A 25,989-nucleotide genomic window follows, 5' to 3' on the forward strand; every position below is an offset into this window, starting at 1 on the left:
AGTATAGTTGTTTTATTTTGATTGAAGAACTTTTGCAGCGTTGTGTTACTAGTCGGTTTGATGCCTTAGTACTCCCCCATATTCGCACGCCATCCCGAAGTCAAAATAGGCTTTATTTTTGACTGATACTTGATCTAATCTAACTAATCAGTTCATTTGTTTAATTTTGAGTCTGATCTGTTCAGCAGTTTAACCTACCACCGAGATGGATGGTGAGATATTTCGCTTACGCTGCTTGAGGAATTTGGCATCCCCTAAGTGCTATAATTATGTTTCTGTATTTAGGCTGCAACGCAAAATTGACAAATTTCTATCTATTAATCTGTGTTTTTCAGACAGTGCATTTTTAGATCGTGTTCATCGCACAAATGGAGAAATAAATGGACAAAATCAAATTACCGAACTTTTTGCCATAAGGTTTATAAAAAATTGTAGAAAATGAGCGAAAATATGTTGGTTGAATTTGCTTCAGTTTTTTTAACACGTTCACTGCTAATAACGCGCTAGCGCGTAATGTGGAACTTTTAATGGATCCCAATTACGCTCCAGTTCGTTATATGTGCGGTGGTCTTTCTAAGTCCTATATTCAGTTCGGCATTAGCAGTGTGCCCGAGTTGTATTGGCATTATCTGAACCACGTTAGGTTGCCATCGGCAATAAAATTTGACCTCAGTGCCGATCACGCTCTGGCGTGTGACAGAAAAAGATTAATTTTTATTAAAAAATATTAAAATCTAGTCAAGTCTATATATACACGTTAAAAAACGTTAATAAAAATAATAATAAGACGTAATCAGAAAAAAACGTAGTCGGCTTCTAGGGTAAGTATTTGATCCCAGATCGGCAGCGAACGTGTTAATAAGCAAATTTTTTCAACAATTTACTCTTACTTCAGGTATAGGTAGCAATATAGATTATTAGCACTTTGTTGTGTTTTGTTTTGTTAAATATACTGCTCAAAATGTTATTAAACAATTAGGTCTTCATACGTTTGCTAACTTCCATGTATTTCATCAGATCTCCTTGATCGATCAAGATCATCTTAATAATTTATAGTTTTTATTTAAATGATAGTTGAACAATAATCAACAAGAAGGAATAGTCAGTATGTAATTTGCAGTTAGTTGCTTTTCTTTTTGGTATGTCCATTTTCACGTCATGAGTTTAACATCTTAAGATACTGAGCGTTATTATTTATAAATTAGTTTCAAATATTCTTCATAAGAAGTGCAGAGCTCGGACAGGTTAGGGAATCAGAAGAAGCAAGGTCTGGAGAATACAGCGGATGGGGTAGCATTTTCCATTTTAATATTTCCAAGTATGTTTTCGTCGATTTTGTAATATGCGATCGACCGTTGTCATACTGAAGAATAATATGGTTGTGTCTTTGCTCGTATTCCGGTAGTTTTTCATGCTCAAACATAATAATTGTAATTGTTAGCGATCCCCATTGATGGTTTCATTAGACTTTAGCAGCTCATAATATACTACACCTAGCTAAACCCACCAAATACAGATTGTTAGCTTGGAGCCATGGGTATTCGACTTTGTCGTTGATGTTGATGAACCAGGTGGTCCCCATGATTTTTTTCGCTTTTGATTATCATAATGGATACACTTTTCATCACCAGTAATAATGCGATGCAAAAACCTTTCTGACACTGCCATTATAGCAGCATTTCACGCATGACCAAACGGCTTTCAATATCTCATGGCTTTTGGATCATCCCCATGTTCTTCAAGCCATTAGAAATGGTTTCTTGTGCTACTCCCAACAATTCTGCATACTTTGCTTGCGATTTATACGGACTATCATCGAGTAATACATCCAAATCCTCGTCTTCACATTTTTTGGGCTGCCCAGGACGCCTTTTCTATTTGGTGTCAAAATAATTACTTTTAAAACGCCAAGACTAGTATTCACATGTTAAAATCGATAGAGTATGATTACTATAAGCTTCATACAGCATTCCCATAAATTCAGACATTTTCAACGCATTGAAGCCTCAACATAAAGTTGGTTATAAATGTACCCTTTGTTGTACAAATCTGTTAATATGTTTTTGTATCTGTTGTAAATATCTTAAAATTAATTTATAGGCCTAATATTTTTCTTAAATATTCGTTTACGTATAACTTGATTATATCTGAATTAAATATGCGCTAATTTACAGTGATTTCAGACTTAATTAAATTAATCATTAAGTTTGAAGATTGATGGATGACACATACATGAAGATCAAAGAGACTTTATATACACCGTACAAACGACAGTTAATTTTTCATTCCTGTAGATATATATTTAGTGAAATTACCTGTGTGTGGTAAATGCGGAGTACAATGAGGCGGTACCATGGCAGGTGGTATGTGGTACTGAACCACCTGCATGACGGGATAACCGTGCATTGTATCGGACGGTTTCGAAGAAGTTTCGCACGTTTTTCTTGACGAAATGAAAATTAGCCCGAAAAATAACCGTTACGCGATACTTCAACGTCCATTTTTGGTTTATTTGCGTGCGGAGTGGCGGAAAAAATAAGACACACCTACAAGATAATCAGTCGGGGGTTACGGTAATTGTTATATTACATGTTCTGTTAATATATATATATATATATATATATATATATATATATATATATATATATATATATATATATATATATATATCATTAGAGAATTATATTGATTAAAAAAAATCATTTTGCCAAAAAAATGATTTTTTTTAATCAATATAAATTCTCTTCAAGGGTGATACACTGATTATAGCGACCCTCCAACTTTTCGATACCATTTTTGTAGTATGATTTGTCCTTAGCTTCAAAATAGCAGTCAAATTTATACACACATCTTTTGACGGTTGGGGCTAACTAAAAATATATGGATTTAATTCTAGTAGCGTCATCTATGTGTCAGGCCGGTGACTTTTTTTCAATTGACCTATTTATATTGTTAACACCAATTTCGAAGTAAAAGATGCGAATTTATTTGAACGAGGCCTATCTATGAATAACAAATTTTTTGGAACAATGATGAGAAAATACCAGTTGGTATAAATAATTCCCACATCATCTTTTGAGAACTCTAGAATACCCTGGTATTATCTTGGATAGTGAAAAGTGATAAAAGCACTTGGCACAAAATTCAGGAAAGTGTTTGGTAAATGGATCAGAATTCCAAGTTCTAAATTGGTTTAAAATAAGAATGGATATATTTTGAAATGGTTTCTTAGTATGCATGTTGATCAGTTAGGTATTGAAGAACTTCAACATCAACAATGGGTTAATATATTGATTTTCAACAATTATATAAACATCTGAACTAACTGTTATATGTTTCTTTTTGAAATTTACAGTTAAATAGTGAGTTGAGATTTCAATTTGCTTTATTCAGAAAGCAAGAGAATCACTTTCCTAAGTATATATTATTTTAATATAGAATTCGCATGTTGATACAATCAACAATAAACATTATAGTAACGAAACCGAAAAATTATAACTAGAATATATTGAAATCTGCCTACAAGCCTAGGATGCAAATGTTATTTTGTTTTGTGAGAAAATTAATAATTTCTGGATTTATTATCATTTGTAGAGAATTATTCATTACTTGGTTTTCAAAATTAGTCATCATCTCAATTGTGTCCAGTGCAGAAAGTAAGTTTTTTCTCAATAAATGCCGTTTTCAAATGAAAAAAAGATCACAATATATGCAAGTACCTAATAAACACCACTTGTTTTAAACAGCAAAAATTAAGTTCTTTGTATGATGTGACAGCACTGACGGAGGTTATTCGAAATACGTTTTATACAAAAACCCAAAAGTGATTTTCCATTAACCAAACAATATCATCTAATAAACATAATTGATATTTTCCTCATAGGTCCCTTGTAAACTTGTAAAAGTTAACTTTACATATGTTCGTGTTACACCTTTCAGTTTAGACAGACATTTGTATAAGAATGGTGTTTCCACTTTTATTCAAATCCTTGTTGCATAACCGGCGCTCTTTTGGAAAACTCGAAAAGTACACGCGTACATTTTTGAATATAAATGGCTTATTACCAAAACATCCAATTTCACGCTATTCAAATGTAAAATATCTGATATTTATACCTCGATACATAAAAAATGTTCCTTACTCTCCGTGGTATTTGTATTTTATGTCGTTAAAATTCAAAGCACGGCGAGAACTACGACCTCTATCGTTCTCAAGGAAGAATACGAATGTCCAGAGCCACTTAAACAATTAAGTAATAATATTTATAATTGGTTAATTACAAAAAATAACAGAACATTACTAATTAGGAAAGAAATGCAGGAAATAAACTGTATGCAAATTACTGGTTTACTAGTATTTTGAAGACTTGTTATATACAGTTATTTTTTATTGGAATATTTTAATTTCCAAGTCTAATGAGAACCAATTAAATTATAAGGCAGATATGACATGTAATAAACAACAAATTAATAGTCACGTGTCGTCCAATAAGTCATGGCACTAACAGCAACGAAAATGGTCTGGTTTTGGCGAGATGATCCACTAAAGAGTCGATAAAGCAAGATTGGAGTAAGGTATTTTTGTTTAATTAGTGACGAGAAGTATATTGATTAAGTGGCGATTAAATATACTACCGTTCAAAAGTTTGGAAAACCTCTATTTTGAGGTAAAAAATACTGCCATACGTCTTTAAATAAACATGCTGTTATTGAAGTTTATTTTTACGGTCTTGCATATAACAATAATCAACAAAATTACTAGTTTCTTATCAACTGTCAAATGTGTTGCTGATTACTGATTACAGGTCAATTGAAAAATCCCCGGCCTGACATATAGATGGCGATACTACAATTAAATCCATATGTTTTTTTAGCCCTAACCTAACCCTAAAAGATGCGTGTATAAATCTGACAGCTGTCGGATCATTAGTTTGTGAATTATAGCGATTTGAGTGAAGCAACTTTATTGTTATTGTGAAAAAAATGGATAAAAAGGAATTTAACGTGTTGATAAAATATTGCTTTTTGAAGGGAAAAATACAGTTGAAGCAAAAACTTGGCTTGATGCCGAGTTTTCGAACACTGTCCCAGGAAAATCAACCATCAAGGATTGGTATGCTAAGTTTAGACGTGGTGAAATGAGCACCGAAGACGGTGAACGCAGTGGACGCCCAAAAGAGGTTGTTACCGACGAAGACATTTAAAAAATCCACAAAAAGATTTTGAATGACCGGAAATTGAAACTGAATAAAGTAGCAGACAGTCTAAAAATATCAATTGAACGTGTACATCATATTATTCACATATATATGGGTATAAAAGTGGGTACGGCGCGAGCTCACTTTTGAACAAAAACAATAGCGAGTTGATGATTCGAAGCAGTGTTTGAAGATGATCAAGCATAGTAAAACCGGGTTTTTGCATCCATATGTGATAATAGATGAAACATGGATCATATCACTTCGAAGTCCAATCTACAGTCATCTGAGTGGACTGCACACGATGAACCCGCTCAAAAGCGTGGGAAAACTCAACAGTCGGCTGGCAAGATGATGGTGTTTGTATTTTGGGATGCGTATGGAATAATTTTTATTTTGAAAAAGGAAGGACCATCAATAGTGACTATTACACAGCATTATTGAACCGTTTGAAAGACGAAATGGCCGAAAAACGGCCGCATTTGAAGAAAAAGAAAGAGCTGTTTCACCAAAATAATGCACCGTGTCACAAATCAGTGAAAATGATCGCAAAAATCCATAAATTGGGCTTCGAATTGTTTCCTCATCCACCATATTCTCCAAATCTGGCCCACAGAGACTATTTCCTGTTCCCAGATCTCAAAAGAATGCTCGCTGGGAATAAATTTTCGTCGAATGAATAGATGATCGCCGAAAATGAGGCCTATTTTGAACCAAAGGACAAATCGTACTATAAAATAGTATCGAAAAGTTTGAGGGTCGCTATAACCAGTGTATCACCTCCCCAGTGTAGGGAATTATGTTGAATAACAAAACTAATACTGCCAAAAAAATGTGTTTTATTAGGGTAGACGGGTGACATTTCAATTAACCTGTTAATAGTTACCACAGTTCTTAAGAGTTTAAAATATACTTCCCTTGAAATACTCTCATTCAGGAAGGATATTCTATGTGCCAAATTAGGGAAAAGGTCGGAGTTTCATGGAAATAACATATGTACGAAAACATTTACTAGAGGAAATCAAAACTGTAAGAAATCTAGTCGATCCAAACTGCAACAAATCAGGAAAATAAGTTTATTGTAATGCTTTCGAAGTGAAGTCGACGTTTAACTACGCCGCAAAGAGCTATTTTAAATGATACACAATAAAAGGCAGTTTCAACTACAACTGTAAAGAAGGGTTTATTATCTGATGGTCCGAGAGGAAGCGTAACAAACAAAAACCCGAAATTAACTAGTATTCATTATAGAAATAGACTAGAATGAGTTATAATATGAAAATTCATCATTGGAATTGATGAAAAATTTAATAAAAAAGACCTGAAAATACAGGAAAATGCGATTTCATCTGGAGTTAATTTGGGAGATATGGAATTAAAGTCTAAACTCTTCCAATATCACCGTATTCATAGAATTTGCTCCTTAGTAACTTATTTTTATATTAAAAACTTAAACAACTCGAACTCGGACTCGAAATATTACTTTTCAAAGTGCTTATATAATATAGAGCTAAATGAATATTGAATGTTGAAAAGAAACTATTTAAAGTAACTTCTCAGTTCTATAATTTTTTAAGAACTTATTGGATGATCCTCATATAAAAGTAGGAACTAGTCGGGCCGATATTGGGTCAAGTGAAAAATACATACTAGTAGTTGAGTGAAAAATACACAGTAGTATTAGTTGACCGTTACATAAGACGGGAAGAACCAAGTTAACCAATCAAATATCTGAGATGAAGATGATTATTTGTTAGGATTAATGGAGCTCTCACAGAAAGTGCTAGCTACTATAAATGAATATAAATGAATGATACTGAAATAACTGCTGAAGAAGTCGGAATGGCACTATCATGCACATTGTTTTGTAAAAAGATTAATTACACCAATTTATAACGAAAATTTCATGATTTCATAATTCATCACTGAATTTCTTTCCGCTGTGCATGACTAGTTGCAGTGGAATGCCGAAAGGTGTCATTGTTTCTTCATTGAACAAGTTCAATACTGTGCTGAAGGTTTAAACGAACAAGATTTTTGATACAAGAACAAGATATCATAGATGAGGTGCGTTTTAGTTTTAGTTTTTTTTTCACTGCAGTATTTAATAGAATATTTTTATTAATCTTAATAATTTTTAAAACATATTGCAGTTATCGTTGTTGATAATGTTATGGTAATCGAATTCTATTTAAGAAATAGATTTTTAAAAGCATTTTCACTGTCCATGAATATGAATTTTTGACGGATGAAATAACAATCCACGTTTTTAAATTAGAATTTCGTGAAGCTTTCTTTTTAATTATATATAACATATTATATAAATATATTATTTAATAATTATATTATTTAATTATATATTTAGTATGAATTAAAAATGAACTACGTGTTGGATCTCCTACAGTTTGTTCTGTTATCTATCTAATTATTCGAATAAAACAAAGCAATGCGCCTTATAACAGTGAATTCTTTGACCAGTAAACAATAAATTGACATGTTATTGATGGTATCGTTAAATAGAATGAAAAATGAATATATTATGATAATTCTTGAACGTCTGGAGAGCGAGCAGAGAATGTGACTATTAATACAGTATCTAACCAAAAATTTTACCTTAAAATTTTTTTATGTTACATAAAGATTTATACCACAGAGCTAAATCATTAGTGTATTAAGCAATATTATGTAAATGTTACTAAAAATTGACCGAAGAGCATCATTAGTAAATCAAAATATTTTCTTATTCCATAACAATTCCTTACCACATAAATATTTAAAAGTAGATTTTACAGCACCCTATATATGATCCAGACATATTTGGATATGGTTTTAAAATTATTTTTGTAGTTGTTTAATTTTTTGCCCAATAAGTTGCGATTTAAAAAACATATCGATTTTTTCTAAGGTTTAAGAATTTTTAATATCACAGAATGATATTAGAAGGAGTTTTCGTATGTGGAATTACGATTATTCTCAAGAAATTTATATATTTTGTAAATTTTTCTTCATAAACTTTTTTAGGTATTTGATATTTTATATTACATTAGGTTATTCAAGAAGTTTGTGTGTATTTCTTTATGTTAATTAATTTTTTATTTACAAATCAATGCAATTTATTGTGTTTAACATATTGTCATAATGAAAAACGGAAAATTTTCGCTAAAACTATTTGCATCGAAATGATCAATGAATCAACAATCTGCTAAAACGTTTTTGTTTTGTGACGTTATAGAACCACCTTATTGGAAAATGAATAACAAGATACAGAATAATAGATATATCTCATTATGAATATTAACATAATATGTTTATTGATAAAAAGCATTTTTACATTATTAATGCTGATTATACAATAATTATAGAACAAAACTAAGTGAAGAATGATCATCACTAGTAAATCAAAAGGGTTTTCTGACTCCTTAATAGCTAACTATCTTTCTTAGGGTAGGTTTTACAATGCCCTACATATGATCCATATATATTTGATACGGTTCTTTAAATTTATTTTTGTCGTGGTTTAATTTTTTTGGCTAACAAGTCTAGAAGAAAATTATAGAACTATATAGAATTTTTATTACCACAGAATGACATTAAGAAGAGTTTTAATATGTGGAATAAAGATTATTCTGAAGGAGTTTGTAATTTTATAAATTTTTTACCGTAAACCTTTTCACGTAATTAATATTTTACCTTTGTATCCTATTTAATAACTTTTTTAACGCAGTTTTAATATTGGAAATAATGGTTACGTTTTGAAAAAGTTGCGTATATGATGGATGCTGCATTCTTACATTTGGTGCGTTGTTTCCTCATTATAAACGGGATTGGATAAAAGGAATTTTGGCCATTAATTACTTCCAAACTGGTAAAACAATTACCCATAAATGATTACCATAAAATAGATTTTACAGAACAAAATATGATAACGCAACGGCACACCGTTCAGATTTGTCGTTAAAATCTATGAATTAAAGCATGAATTGCCTCAATGTATAGCGTAGCTACAGGATTTAGCTCCTTGTGTCTTTTAATTTGATTAATTTTACATCTCACAATGGTTGTTCGTGGAAAACAATTTCAGTCATTTGAGGATATTTTTTATAGAATCTCTAGGTATCCCATTAGGTGTAATGTGCAATATTTTAAGTGATGTTTAGGTTTTGCTATGTACATAATAGATTTTACATTCTTATGTATTATACATTATTATTATTTATTATTACATATACTTTTATTTACATTCTTGCATTTGGTGCCTTCACATCATCCTATTTTGCGAAGTAAAATGAATTTTTGTTATGAATTACCTCCAACTTGATTAAACAATTAACCGGATGTAAAAATTGGTGAAAATACTCGGTTTTGAAGAACAAAACATAATATGATAATGTAACTGCACACAGTTCAAGATCTGATATTGAAACGCATGAATGAAAGTCTTATTAACTTTAGTTCTTTTTACACCTCAAAATTGAAGAGATTTTTAATAGAAACTCTTAGTTAGGAATTCCACTAGGTGCAGTGTTTTAAATGAGGTTGAGGTTTTGAAAAAGTTGTGTATATATAGTTGATTCCTCACTATAGATGAGACTTATAGTGAAAACAATATTCACATCATTTTTTTGTGAAGTAAAAATGATTTTGCTAGTGAATTGCTTCCAAACATATTAGAAAACAATTAATCGAGTTTATTGTCATAAAATCTTGAATTAACTGAATGGAGATTCTTTTTACACCTTACAATACTTGTTCGTGAAAAACCATTTCCGTCATATGAAGAGGTAATAGCTTACAAGTCTTCGAAAAAACCAAAATTAGTCATATAAGTGTATTGAATTTAAGCAATTGCATTTTTTCGTTTTCATTCTGTGATCTTATTGAACATTTTGTTGGAAAATAAATAACAGGATCCAGAACAATGGATATATCTCATTATAAATATTAACATAATATGTTTATTGATAATAAGTGACTGTTGCTGCTGTATATTCAATAATTATGGAACAAAAATCGTATTCTAATAAAGCGATGGTTATTTTTTACGCACTCCACAGGCCTTATCGCTATCGAACATCGTGATTGGAACGCGGGAATCACTAATCGACACTAACGGGTTATTCACACACACTCGTCGCCCGCTGATAACCGGTGATAACGATCGGAAAGAAACGAAACGCGACGTCTCGCTTGTACGACCCGCTTGTCACCACGTCCAGACGCGTTTCCGTTTACCCATCGTCGGGGAAATGACGACCGCGACGACGAAAATATGGATTTTTTTATCACCAGCGGCAACCACCACGTCGACGACGTACCAGGGACACGACCGGCGATCGGAACACGCGAAAATGCATAGAGAGTGGACGAAGGGAGAGGAATTACAGCGCGAAAATGTACCCCGCCGATGCTGGGGGATGTTGTCTGAATTTTGATTGCCGGGGCAAGGAGTGGTGGGGATTCGGGGGACAGTCGATTCGACGACAGGTCCGACTCCGGATTGATTCCCGAGAGAGCCATTGTCTTATTTATCACTTAACATCCGATATTAATAGAGTTTGGCTAAGTCTGGCTAAGTTTCTATTAGGTCCAGTTTGGTGTAGTTTTTTCGTTAAATCTAATTTAATTAAAAGTCACTTTAACGTAGATTTAAACATTAGGTGATTTTATATATTGCGGGGAGAATGCATGTTTTTAATGCCTCCTCTTGCTTTATTGTCTTTTATAGTTAGACATATAGATGGCGCTACTAGAATTAAATCCATATGTTTTTTAGTTAGCCCTAACACTCAAAAGATGGGTGCATAAATATGACAACTGTCGGATCATTAGTTTGTGAATTATAGCATTTTCAGTGAAGCAACTTTTATTACTGTGAAAAAAATGGATAAAAAGTTTCGCGTGTTGACAAAATATTGCTTTTTGAAGGGAAAAAATACAGTTGAAGCAAAAACTTGGCTTGATGCCGAGTTTCCGGAAACTGCCCCAGGAAAATCAACCATCAAGGATTGGTATGCTAAGTTTAGACATGGTAAAATAAGCACCGAAGACGGTGAACATAGTGGACGCCCAAAAGAGGTTGTTACCGACGAAAACATTAAAAAAATCCATAAAATGCATGCCACAAATAGCAGACAGTCTAAAGATATCAACTGAACGTGTACATCATATCATTCACGAATATTTGGGTATAAGAAGGTTTGTGCAAAGTGGGCGCCGCGCGAGCTCACTTTTGACCAAAACCAACGACGAGTTGATGATGAGCAGTGTTTGAAGATGATCAAGCGTAATAAACCAAAGTTTTTGCGTCGATATGTGACAATGGATGAAACGTGGCTTCATCATTTCATTCCGAAGTCCAATCGACAGTCATACGAGTGGACTGCACCCGATAAACCCGCTCCAAAGCGTTTGAAAACGCAACAGTCGGCTGGCAAAGTTATAGCATCTGTATTTTGGGATGCGCATGGAATAATTTTCATTAACTACCTTCAAAAAGGAAGGACCATCAACAACAACTATTACATAGCGCTATTGGAACGTTTGAAGGACGAAATCGTCTGAAAACGGCCGCATTTGAAGAAAAAGAAAGTACTGCTTCAGCAAGACAATGCACCATGTCAAAAATCCATGAATTGGGCTTCGAATTGCTTCCTTATCCGCCGTATTCTCCAAATCTCGCCCCCAGCGACTATTTCCTGTTCTCAGATCTCAAAATAATGCTCGCTGGGATGAAATGTTCGTCGAATGAAGAGATGATCGACGAAACTGAGGCCTATTTTGAAGTATATATTCAGTGTATTACCCTTGAAGGGAATTATGTTCAATAAAAACACTAATTTTGCTACAAAAAATTGTTTTAGTATGGTAAGCCGGGGACTTTTCAATTGATCTGTTAAACCGCCTTGGGTTCCCCAGGTCCAAAACTCTGTACACTTATGTTATTGAATGTTAAAAATGTGAATTTTTTTACACCTACTCTACTTTTAAACAGTCCGTTCCTGACTTAAACCTGTCGCTATAGCGACGCGCGCCAACTTTTCACTCTAATAGTCAATATTTTCGCCCCCCCTTTCGCTTCTCCCCCTTTCGGGGGCGGTTCTTATGACGCGAGGAAAAGGTCGAAAACGTCGCCCGATCTTATCGTCTCCGAGCGCCCGCGCGCCCTTCTCCCAAGCCGCGGCTGTTGATTTCCGATGTTTAGGCCGTGTCGATGTGAGTTCGTTAATTTCCAGCGGAGCGCGGGATGTTTGTCATTTCCATCTTGTAATCAGGAAAAAATGGGGTGCAAAGAGTCCCTCATAAATATAAAAGAAGTCATCAGGTACGTCGGATGAGGGGGAGTTGGTTTTACTTGGTGCTTGGCATCTGGGTGGTTGTTGAAGATGGTCGTTGACGATGCGGCGATTGAAATTTAATGGGATTTCTTGGTAGTTTTGGGGGGATGGTTGTTAATGGGATTAAAAACGTGACGACGTATCAGCAGTTTTTGTAGTGTTTTGAAGGGATCGAATCTTATACTACGAGGACAGTTTGATATGTTAGTGATTTTTTGAATTTCCCGCGCAGTAACTTTAAATGCATCAATGCTGCTCTCAACAGCCATCTATTAATAGACTTCTGTGAAGTTTTGAGTAAGCTGCCTCATTTGGTTTGTATTTGATAGCCATTGACAGCAGTTAACTTTTCGAATTTTAACAAAAACTGAAAAAGTGATTTTCGTGTGTTGATTAAGCATTATTTTTTGTCTAAAAAAACATCAACGAAATCAAGGAAGGTTTGATAAATATTAATATGCACTATCAATTTCAATGATTTATTGAGCTCTGTTGTGGTAGTACTAGTATAAGTGACGTCGAATGTTCAGAACGTCAAAAAAAGGGATCGTTCACCAGAAATCGTCGGTAAAATCTATGGAATGATATTAGGCGATCGGAGGATAAAAGTACGTGAAGTGGCTGAGGATATAAGTACTTTACCGAGGATTAAGTACTATAGTATTTTACATGAATATAAAAGAAGCCATACATCATAAGACTCCAGATACCAGGGAATATTTCAAAAGTTGGTTTCTCTGGATGAACGTACACACCAAAGAACGGTATATATATATATATATATATATATATATATATATATATATATATATATATATATATATATATATATATATATATATATATATATATATATATATATATATATATATATATATTATATGGACATATGGAGTTCAATTATGGGGATGTTCTGCAAAGAATAACATTAATAAAATACAAATTTTTCAGAACAAAGTCCTGAGAGGTATTGTGGGTGCACCCAAATACTATAGGACTGATTACATACATCGAGACCTTCAGATACCCACAGTCAGTCAAGAAATCAAGGAATTGCAAGGGGGCATGAGGAAAGACTCCATTCTCATACTAATATGGACATATTGCAGCTTTTGGATACCACCAGAACAGGACACAGACTCAAAAGAATCAGAACATCTGATCTTGTATAGTGTTGTGTAGTGAGGTGTATATATTGTAAGGGCCGATGGGTCCTCCTAGTTACATATCTAGATTTAAGTTAGCATAAAGACAAATTGTAGGTTAGACGGAAACGACTAGTAACAATACATTAATTAAATAATAAAAAACGTACATATTCTCGGTCTATATCTTGAATTCAAGCTGCTAGTTCCATCATATCTGGGCCTGGGGGGCGGTCTCGGTGGTAAAGCAGGAGGCAGCGGTGATACTTCTATCCGGTCTTCATCGATCTTTCTGGTTTGAGCGTTTTGCTCGATAGCTGGGGCATCCTCGCTATCATTTTCAGTCTGCCAATACGTTTATCAATAAGTAATTGTATTTTACGGGGTCAGTACGGATTAACTCACCTTCAAGTGACAAGTACAATTCCCTACCAGTTTAGTTGTTTGCGTTTCGGGCTTTGGTGAAGACGGTACATGCCGATGACTCGGATGAACGTGGCTGGTTTGGATTGGCGGATGGTTGATGTTGATCAGGTGGTGCTGGTGATGACTGTTTGATTTGGTGTGACAATGGCTATGTAAATGTTCAGTCTTTGGGGGTTCTGTTTTCTCGATGCACTGAAATCGTCATCAATCATGACTATGTACGAAAGCTTCACTACAAAGAATCTTGGTTTACCTCGCGGCAGCAGGTGCAGGTGTGCGTGTGGCTTAATAGCACATGATCACTGGTCTCACTAGAGGGATAATGGTGATCCACCTTAGATGGATCGGGCGATGGAGAGGACATGGTGTGGCTACGCGATGGGGAATCGCTGTCTCACCATTGCACTTAGTTACGGCGGTTAATCTGAAACAATAACATTATTGTACTAGGTGTATCAATAGTTACTTAATAAAAATCAAATTATTTTATTAGCTTTCTCAAGATAATTGTATATGCAAATAGGATACCGTCTTTGGTAATCAACAGTTCTATATGAAGTTTCAATATTCGTTCATCTTTCAAGCATACTGGAAAATACACCTTAATAGCTCTAAATTTGTTCATGTTAATTTAGCGTTGCTGCGAAATGAGAAACAGCTAATTATATCACTTGATGGATGTCCAATTCCTCAAGCAGAGTCAACTAAATACCAGCCAAAATACGTAGTGCAGTTCTCGATGACCTCAAAATCAAATGAATTTACGAAGTAATCCAAGATTTCGCCTTAAAACATGAAATAAGGTTGCACAGCAACATGGAAACGATACAGCTATTGGACAACACCCAGGAAATCAGAAGAAGACCATATGAACTTGTCTAGTGTATAAGTGTATTTTTAGCTTTAACTGAACTAGTTTAGTTTTATTTTAATTTGGGAAATACATACTGATGTATTAATCACGTACTCGGTTTGCTTGTGTATTAATGCAAGTACAACAGAACAATAGTGATAAATTAATATGTAAATTAAGATTGTGCTAAGCTTTAATGTAAGATGTAATTAATAAAAAAATCTTTCAAGAAATTAGCAAATATTTTCATTGTAAAATTCCATTTTTTATATCACTAAATATTTTAATAGTTTCTGTAAAAAATAATTGGATAGTCCCCGGCCTACCATAGTAAAACACATTTTTTGGCAAAATTAGTTTATATTATTCAACATAATTCCCTTCAAGAGTGATACACTGATTATAACGACCCTCCAAATTTTCGATACCATTCTTGTAGTACGATTTGTCCTTTGCTTCAAAATAGGCCTCAATTTCGCTGAACACCTCTTCATTCGGCGAAAATTTTTTCCCAGCGAGCGTTCTTTTAAGATTTAAGAACAGGAAATAGTCGCTGGAGGCCAGATCTGGATAATACGGTGGATGAGGATTTCTTTTTCTTCAAATGCGGCCGTTTTTCGCCGATTTGGTCCATTAATGCTATTGATGGTCCTTCCTTTTTCAGTAGTAAGTGAAAGGTAGTCAATGAAAATTATTCCATGCGCACCCAAAAATACAGACGCCATAACTTTTTCCCACGCTTTGGAGCCGGTTCATCATCTGCAGTCCACTCGGGTGACTGTCGATTGGACTTCGGAGTGAAATGATGGAGCCATGTTTCATCCATTGTCACATATCGACGTAAGAGTGACGCGCGGCACCCACTTTGCACAGAGCTTTCTCATACCCAAATATCCGTGAATGATATGATGTACACGATCAGTTGATATCTTTAGAGTATCTAGTATTCCATTCAATTTCAATTTATGGTCATTCAAAGTCATTTTGTGGATTTTTCAAATAACTTCGTTGGTAACAACCTCTTTTGGGCGTCCACTGCGTTCACCGTCTTCGGTGCTCATTTCACTACGTGTAAACTTAGCATACCAACGCTTGATTTTGGTTTGGTTTTTGCTTCAACTGTATTTTTCCTTCAAAAAGCAATATTTTATTTACATGCGAAATTACTTTTTTTCCACTTTTTTCACAGTAACAAAAGTTGCTTCACTCAAAATGCTATAATTCACAATCTAATTATCCTGCAGCTGTCAAATTTATACACGCGTCGTTTGAGGGTTAGGGATAACTGAAAAACATATGGATTTAGAATACTAGAATACGAGAATTTAGAATTACTAGAATTAGTAGCGCCATCTATGTGTCAGGCCGGGAAACTTTTCAATTGACCTGTGTAGCAATGTTTATAATATCAAATCTTCAAATAACAAGCTAAAGGTGTATTTAAAGCCTCAAAAGTGATATTATTTATTATTATTAAATTTGCGATTTTGTTATACGTTAGAGGATGATGATTTCAGTTTTCAAAAACAAAAAAATTTAACCGACTTCAAAAACTAAATAAGGAACTCACTAAAAATTAAAAAATAGTCAAACTTAGATTTTTAACACAAAAAAAAAAACATTTTTAAAATAAAATATAGTGGTCGTTGTATATAAAAATAAACAAAAACCTTATTTCACATATCTACAACACGTATTTTATATTCTACTATATACACATAATTTAGCTTAATACCTACTTAAACCTATTTATCTATTTGCAATAATATTTTAACTACTACCAAATGATCACTGTGAAGTCGGTTATATATCACTGAGTGTTATCACTAAGTTCGAAGGTTTAAGCTAAAACTGAAGAAGTATCTTACTCAATATGATTCGAATACGATTTATATGAACTCTCAAAAAATGTAACTGAAAAACTACCGCGGTATTTACTTCAAATGTTAAAGTTCATTGAACCGCTTCAACCTATCGATATAAAATCAACGGCAAGTGACGCAATCTATCAAATTTTGACCTTCCACCGTTCAGAAACCATATATTTATAAATTATAAGTGACCGAACCCAATAAAAACGCAACCCGATTGTCTACAGACGTTTGTTGTTAATTGGAAAGGACCTTTCCGATAATTATATCTATTCATGCGGCCTCCAGGTTGTTTCGCTTAATCCGTATTAAGCGAGACCTGCTGAATTTATCCTATTAAAGGAATACGAATGCGTCTTAACAGACGGCCTGGTAATTCTGGTTTTGTTATTTGGTATTACTAATCTGTTATGTAAGTTGCTTGTGGTCATGTCTAGGTCGTTGTCTTCTGGCGATATCAGTTTTGTTGATTATACCATTCTGACGCTAATTGTTTTCTGTGTTAATGTTGAATTTAAAAGTAATTGGAGTACAGAAAGCTTCGGTTAACTAGTTCGACCTCTATTTCTCTCGATAAAGTATAATATTATATTAGGTATGCTTATACAATCTCAATTTATAACATTAATTAATTACTAACGTTGGGAACTATCAACTGAAAATAGTAGAAATAATTGATAGTCGAAAAACAGTCGATAGTAAAAAAACCAGCGACTGAAACTAGTAATTACTAATACAGTCAAATGCATATTTCAACTGTATGAGATGTACGAATTTCTTCCTGTAGTAATTTCGAGAAAACGAGAGAGAAAAGAACGGAGGTAATTGTTTGATTCTGTGTACTGTACAGATCAGTTAATTTTAAATTGACAAGTGGAAGTGTGAAAAAGAATTAGAATAATCATCCCAAATATATTTAATCCTATTTTAATATTCGGAGGGATAAGTGACAATAACATAACATAATTATATATTATAAGTAATTGGTTTATTTCTATTTCGTTCCCATAGAAAACCATAGAAAGGAATAAACTATATGAAACTATATTGTCTTCATTTTCTAACGACGGTCCATTCTTTTCGAGTAGATTGGTACGGTCGATCGGTTCAAAATATAGAATATTTAGATTTTGCGTTACATAATTCTGCAGTAATAATAATTAAATTGTTCTGTTATTCTCGGTGGTCTAACATACATTGGTTTTAAAATATCGAAGAACAAGGGTAAGTGCAGAATGTAAGGTTAAATTTTTAAAAGTTATAAAATCCAATAAGCATCAATTTTATTTATAGTGGGAGGTTTAGCTGCCAAATTTATAACACATCATGTTCAACGACATCGAATCGGTATCAACATATGCCAAAATTTAATAATAACAAGAGATAACAGAGAAGAAAATGATTCTTGTTGTGTTGGAAGTAGTTAAGTCATTAATGAGGTTTGATGAATAGTAATAATAGCAAGAACTGCAGTAACTGGTAATAATTAGATATTTTTTTAAATATACTACAGTTAAGTAATGATTTAAATTTATAGCTAAGATGTAACTAGTATTTGTCGAGAGTAAAAGTCGAAGAATGTGAAATTCAGAGAATCAGAGAAGAAATTACACAGCATTTTGCTAAAATGTGTTATTTCAAAATATGTTCAATGTTTACTTCTCTCCTTGTATATAGTTTCAACATTAAATCAATTATTTATCAAATTTGTGTATATTTATTCATAAAAAATAATGATGTGTAATATGATGTTTTTATAAAATTAGATTAGCTGGACATATATTAAATATAATTTTATTATTTCGTTTTATTCAATACGTTTTTAACGTGTTAAAATGTGTTATTTCCAAAATTGTATTTACTTCCTGAACCTATTTTCCTGTTTGCGATAAAAAAATAAGTAAATTAAGCTGTATATACGCATGCGTCAAATGCGGATTATTTTCTGTTTTAAAATTAAATGGAGCCAATATCTAAAGATCTCATGATGTACATATTCCTTTTCAAACTTTCCTTGGTAAAGAAAAGGAAAGGGTAATTTATTACCTTCAAAATAACAGTTCCCATTGTTTTATTATTAGAAATATTATTATTCGCTGAAACTTGAACGAAAGAAGTTTGAATATTGAAAAGGAATTCGAAGACAAACATCGAGAGACTTAGAAAATTAAAAAGTCAATCGAAAAAAGACCCAGTAGTTGCCAAGATAATATAAATGTTGCTAAAATTATTTTTCTATATATCAATCAAAATGTTGTTCTTTTTACCTTGTTACATTAATAAATAATCTTGAAAAATTGAATTTTAAAATGCTGGTATATTAATGTACTGTATATTATTATTAACAATCACACTACAAACAAAACATATAAACATACATATTACATATAAATTATTGCAAGTATAAATTCGGCAAATTACTTTGAAGGTCGCGGCTAGGACGACAAGACCAGAACGTTAAAAGTCAGTCGAATGAAACAGTAGATCCGAAAATAGTAACTGAAAGTACACGACTGATACGACGACATGACAGAGTCGATAGTAAAAAGTAGTTAAATCAGTTGAAATGAAATTAAATAACTAATTGGTTTAATGTTTTAGTGCAATCCCATATGTCCAAATAGGGTTTTTAATCGAACTATAAACTAATATCGTTGATTCTAGATTAAGTTGGGAGTATCTTCAGACTAATTAGTACATTTTCTTAATTTGAGTCTTATTTGGTCTGCTTTTGGTCTAACGTCATGTTACCAATTTAACCTGTCATCGAGCATCCGTTAAGTGTTATAATTAGGTTTTTGTCATTTCGCCACAACACAAAATTAACATGGACACATTTGGAGTTATTAAGCTGGATTTTCAGTTTTTTTCAGCCTTCTATGTACATAACAGGTCAATTGAAAAATCCCCGACCTACCATAGTAAAACATATTTTTTTGGCAAAATTATTTTTTTATTCAACATAATTCCCTTCAAGGGTGAGACACTGATTATAGCTACCATTTTTGTAGTACGATACGATTGTGCTTTGCTTCAAAATAGGCCTCAGTTTCGTTGATCACCTATTTATTCGAAGAAAATCTCTTCCCAGCAAGCATTCTTTTGAGATCTGAGAACAGGAAATAGTCGTTGGGAGTCAGATCTGGAGAATACGGTGAATGAGGAAGCAATTCGAAGCCCAATTCATGGATTTTTCCATTGTTTTCATTGACCCGTGACACGGTGCATTCTCTTGGTGAAGCAGCACTTTCTTTTTCTTCAAATGCGGTCGTTTTTCGGCGATTTCGTCCTTCAAACGGTCCAATAACGCTATGTAATAGTGGCTGTTGATGGTCCTTCCTTTTTAAAGGTAGTCAATGAAAATTATTCCATGCACATCCGAAAATACAGACGCCATAACCTTGCCAGCCGACTGTTGCGTTTTCCTACGCTTTGGTTGGACTTCGGAGTGAAATGATGGAGCGATGTTTCATTCATTGTCACATATCGGCGCAAAACTCGGGTTTGTTATGCTTGATCATCTTCAAACACTGCTCCGAATCATCAACTCGTCGTTGTTTTTGGTCAAAAGTGAGCTCGCGCGGCACCCACTTTGTATAGAGCTTTCTCATATCCAAATATTCGTGAATGATATGATGTACACGTTCAGTTGATATCTTTAGAGTGTCTGCTATTTCATTCAATAGCTTCAGCTTGTTTCATTGTCTTCGAACTTTTTTAGTTCTCCAGATCTTGGAGAATGGAGTAGCATCATCATACGTTTCTAAAAGCGTTCAATAGCCTTCGAGAGCAGATTTCTTCAAAATAAATAATAAAAGTAATGCATGTTGACAATGCAATTTTGAGCGCTCCATTATTAGCGTCTGTTACATTAAATAACTCTATAATACTAAATTAAAAACCGTTATTTTATGTTGAGAAGTGTAAAAAATCATCGGATTTAACAGTTACGTTAGGTTTACTAACAGTTATTGATACTACGTAATTTCATCAACATATATCGCTAATCAAGATACATATAAAGCCGGCTTGGTTGGTGCAGTGGTAAAGGGAACAGGTCGATCCACCTACTGTTGCGATAGTCGCAGGTTTCGAATCCTGGTGGGGCATGGTCGTACATTTATGTTTGTGATTGTTTAATATTTGTGATTTTCCTAGGCAAGAGTGTAAAATTCGACAAGGAAAATGATCCCAGTCACGCCAGTAACCAGGCTGGCTAAGATCGGATGTTTTTTGGGATGATTTCTAAGTTCTTCACTCGTGGCTCGGAGCCCACGTTAAACTGTAGCACCAGTCCAGATAAACCCTTGTTGGTAAAAAGGAGAATTTAAAATATATAAAAAAGATACATGCAAGGTCCTAATATTAATATCTATCCTATCCTGCAAGAGATAACATGAATATAAATAAGAATTTCAGTATAAAGTCGTATAAAAGTCTAATGATATTTGAATTATAACAGTTACAGGACCAGCTGTGTACTTGTCTAATTGTAAAGACAAGTTGTAAGTTAGTTGACGACTAATAAAAAAGCGTTAATGATAATTAAAAAATGTGTTGAAATATTTTTCTTACCATAAAATGCAGTAGCTAACAAACTCTACCACAACGAGATAAAATTAATTAAGCCTTAAAAACGTAGCAACCCAGGTTTCAACAGGTCGACCGTTGTGCATTTAATCGTGAGAACCAAGTGCAGTTCCCTCCGAATCACCGGTCTTAACGTCTAGTTTATCCCGGGACAAAAACTTCGACTTCGTACCAGACCGTTTCGGAAAAGATACGCGCAGAAATAAACAGTAAATTAAAGAATGCTGGACGCCTTTCTCGACGGTTACCTCTTCTTACCCTCCGTAGGAACTACCTGGTTACGGGCGATCTTTTGTGAGCGGGTCGGTGGGCCCGGTCGGCCGGACGAGAAAGGCATCTCCGAGGCCCTCGGTAAAAACCGAAAAATAATTGGCGTGGTCTCTGTTTGACAGGTCGAGATCGCGATTGACTCTTTTGTTGTGGTGCCTCGGGACGCACGTGGGTTTCGGGTTTAGGGTTCGATGTACTTATGGTTGTTATTTTGCGGTGGTTTTTCTCGAAATTTTCAACCCAGGTTAGCCTGTATTACGATAATCCGTAAGTCGTATACCACAATATCACGAACATGGGAACCATTTGTTATTGCTGATAATGAATATGGTGAATAGAGTGAGTAGTACAAGGCATGGACATTTTCAGATATGAGGCAGAAGTCACAGGGATCTAAATCTGGCGAATAGATTTGATATTGAAATAATTCGTACTATAAGGGTCTAGAAATGTGGTTTTAGTCTACAAATTTCAAAAAAAAAAATCGATTTTCTTTCGCATTCTTAAGGCTTAACCCTTTAAGAATATGCCCCAAAGAGGGTTCTTCAAAATTTGAATTATATTCTGAGATATAGCTGTTTCAGTGATACGGCATTTAATACCAAAATTTTACACGCTTTTTTCTCAAAACTACATAAGATATCTCAAGTTTTATTTAATCACTTTGCTTGGATTAAATTTTATATTTTTACTCTTTAAAAAATTCAAAAATATAAAAAAAAAGCATCATGTTAGGCCAAAAGCAGAGAAGTTCCAACACAAAATCAAGCAACTGTACTGGTTAGCCGGAAGATACTCTTAATTTTACCTAAAATCAAAGAGATTGGTTTATTAGTTAATCATAAAACTAATATGGATCTATGGAATTGCACTAAAACCAACTTGTAATTCAACGCCGCTAAAACAAAATGAAGATCTCCACGGTGAGCTTGCGATCAAATAAATTTATGACGATACCTAAGATTTCGATGAAAAGCATGAAATAAGGTTACTAAATCACCACAATATGAAAGCTATACAGTTATTGGAGAACACGCAGGAATATCAGAAGATTGAAGCGAACCAATCCACACGAACTTATTACGAGGGTCGCTATTCATATTTCGGGAATAGGCAACACTGTTGTCATGTGAGTCCATCTGACGGTTTCATCGTAAAGTTTGACATTTTTGACGATAAGCAGCAGTCAACTGTATGGGTGTGCCAAGATGAACCAAATCCAACAAAAGTTGTTCGCGCACGAAGCATTTCAAAGAAAATGGTGACCTGATTCTTCGGGAAAACTGGTCATACTGCAACAGTGCCTCTAGTCTTCGGTAAGATAAGGAAAACCAACAAGAGACGCCGGATTGTTCTTCATCATGACAATGCGAGCTCTAATACATCGGCTCAAACAAGAGACTATTTGAGGACTCAAAACATTGAATTGATGGGTCATCCTCCGTACAGCCCTGATTGGGTACCCAATGACTTCTTTTTGTTCCAATCCGCGAAGAATAAACTGCGTGGTCAACGATTTTGATCGCCCGAAGAAGCTATTGAAGCGTTCAAAAATCATGTTTTGAGGATTCTTCGGACTCTTTTTACGCGTATGCAAAAATGTATCGATCATATCAAAATAGTAGTAATAAACCAATTTATAAATCAAGATTTTACTAAACATACTTAATAATTTGGATAAAACATTTTTGTTTGACTAACTCGGATACTATAAATCTCTAGACTAGAATACCTCCTTAGTTAGTCGATGCGATAGTTATCAGAATTCTGCGACATAATACGCTTTATTGATGAAAATGGTGCTGTTTTCTTTCGACAAGCTGCAACGAAATTGTTTCCTATTAAAAAAGAACCTATCCTCATGTATTATCTCTATATCTATCTCTAGATCTATTGTTTTATTTATTTATAATAAGCGTTTTTGATTTAGCACACTGTCAAAATACTATAGTTGATAAAATGATATAGGTATCTAGATTAAATGTGCTTATGCATTTCTATTGTAATTACTGATTGTAAAATAGTTTAAGAGCCTACAGTTAGAATTGCCAATAAAAAACAATAATGAAATATTTTACTACTGTCTTCTATCGATAGATGCTATTCGACCTATTCTTATGAGTTGGAAAAATCCATTGCACTCATCCAGGTCCCACGACTTTGTAAGTGTTTTTTTGTTGTTAGCAAATCGCAGAAACTAGCGCTAATCAAAATATTTCTGAGCAAATATTCTGAGCACATTTACATTTATCTGTTGATCGATTTATTGTTAACTGAAGATGGAGGGACTTTTGGGACTCGAAACAAAATGATGGATCTAGTAATATCAACTCTTAATGAGCACATAACTTAACAAACAATATATTACCTACATTTTTTTATTATATTTGATAAAACACATGATAAATATCTTTTTTTCAAGTTTTTCTTCAAGTTTTCAAACCATTCGCAATATTCTATTCTATCAATACAATAAATAAGAATAAATAAGTACGGGTTATAAAATAAAAATTGCATATAAGTCGTATTGTCATAATAGCCAATGTCTCTTATAATATGAATTAATAAAAAATATTTTTAACAAAAAAATTTAATCGACTTCCAAAAATAAAAAAGGAGTTCACTAAAAATTAAAAAATAATCTAACTTAGATATTTAACACAAAAAAACATTTTAATATAAAATATGTACATAATAATCGCTCTAATAACTCTATCAAAATAAACAAAAACCTTATTTAACCTATCTATTAAACGTATTTTATATTCTACTATATACACACAATGTGGCTTAATACCCAACTATTTCTCTATTTACAATACTATTTATTTCGGTTCAATTGTTAAAAATATTTTATTTTTCTCTTTTTAGTGTTAGATATTTATTCAATAAATTACGCAGTTAAATTATTTAATATTACAATGGGTAGGTCAAGCAAAGGTACGAGCGAGGAAAAATAGGAATAAAGAAACAATGATTGAAAATAAGGAGCGTTTCAGGCCCCGTGGTTTGGTACCTAGCCTAGGTGATTTAAAAATGTTTTAACTAAACAACAACAAAAAGTCTATCCCCGCCGGGAATCGAACCCGCAATCTCCTTTTGGGAGCGAAACGCTTTAACCATTACACCAGAGAACCATTTGTCTACAATATTTCTACGAGAACTTATTTGCTACAAAATATGCTTAAAAAGCAAATTGAGTGGTTTTTACACTCATCACATCAGCTCAGCAATAACATTATAAACTAATATCTGACTATTTTAGATAAAAAATATGTGAAAACTTTATACACGCCTTTGAAATTTGAGCGTTTCCCTCGTTCCAAGTCCCACTCCCGTGACCTTTTTCCAAAAAATCCTGATTTAGTTCCAATGAGACCACCTTGGAAGTGTACTCTATCAAATGAAAAAAGAATTTTGAAAATCGGCCCACAATGAACGGCGAACGGAGATATCGGCGAACATACATTAAAAATATATATAAGCAGTCGAACATAGAACCTCCTTCTTTTTCGAAGAATATAACTTTAACTGTATGGTTTGCACTGATACTATATTGTTTCAAGAACTATGAAATAAATAATAAATAGGAAACCTATAACGAATAAATCGTTTGATAATTTCTACTGTTACTGTTGTTAAATAATCATTGTTAACACATATGCTTGAACTATATTATACTTGGAAATTTAACACCATTGAACCGTATACAATAACATATTATTCTGAGAAATTATAAACCTTTCAATATACTTTAGATTTGACCTTTACACATAATACTATGTGGTTCATATTGTATTTTATTCTCTTACTATTACGCACATTTCACCATTTGCACTATAAATACACATTACATAAACAACAATATTAAAAAAAAAGGGGATAGTTAATTAAGTATATTAATGATATTTATTTTATTAACTGTTTACAATTTCTTGTACCAGGTGTTTTTTTCTTAACAGGTAAAGTCTTTGGTCTCCTTGACAAGCTTAATTTTCCCCCATTCTTTTTCTATGGACTGTCGTTTTTCTTGAAATATACCTGACTTGTCGGGTACCTTGGTATACCCTCTTATGTTTTTCTTGAAATTTTAGGCTTTTGTTATCCTATATTTTAATGTTTTCTTTTGAGGCAATAATAGTGCATGCTATTGGGAGTTGACAATTATTTTCTAAGGTTTTTTTATATTGGTTTTACCTGAAAACAAATCATAAGTTGTTATTCTTCATTATACAGCATTAAAAATAGTATTAATGGTATTACTGTTTGATTTTATATGTTTCTATTTTAGATTTCTGTTAA

General features: G+C 33.3%; 1 protein-coding gene across 7 annotated transcripts in view; it reads right to left on the reverse strand.

The window, feature by feature from the left end:
- The window catches only part of LOC143195398 (uncharacterized), an 87,025-nt gene that overhangs the window by 17,362 nt on the left and 43,674 nt on the right, over positions 1–25,989 (reverse strand). For 5 of the 7 annotated variants that reach the window (XR_013005526.1, XM_076402475.1, XM_076402473.1 and 2 more), the window contains exons 2-4: positions 14,357–14,527; positions 14,083–14,295; positions 13,848–14,022 (exon numbers count right to left, since the gene is read on the reverse strand). Coding sequence is in view for 5 of the 7 variants with exons in the window: in XM_076402475.1 (XP_076258590.1) it covers positions 13,848–14,022; positions 14,083–14,295; positions 14,357–14,467 (499 nt within the window). In the remaining 2 variants the exon portion in view is untranslated. Of the gene's footprint in view, positions 1–2,315; positions 2,547–10,245; positions 10,447–13,847; positions 14,023–14,082; positions 14,296–14,356; positions 14,528–25,989 lie in introns of those variants that run through there. The other 2 variants (XR_013005527.1, XM_076402476.1) reach the window with 1 other exon arrangement.

This window comes from Rhynchophorus ferrugineus, unplaced genomic scaffold (assembly GCF_030347505.1).
Source record: "Rhynchophorus ferrugineus isolate W39M unplaced genomic scaffold, kcgeb_rfMv2 rfM4, whole genome shotgun sequence".
Classification (NCBI taxonomy): domain Eukaryota; kingdom Metazoa; phylum Arthropoda; class Insecta; order Coleoptera; family Curculionidae; genus Rhynchophorus; species Rhynchophorus ferrugineus.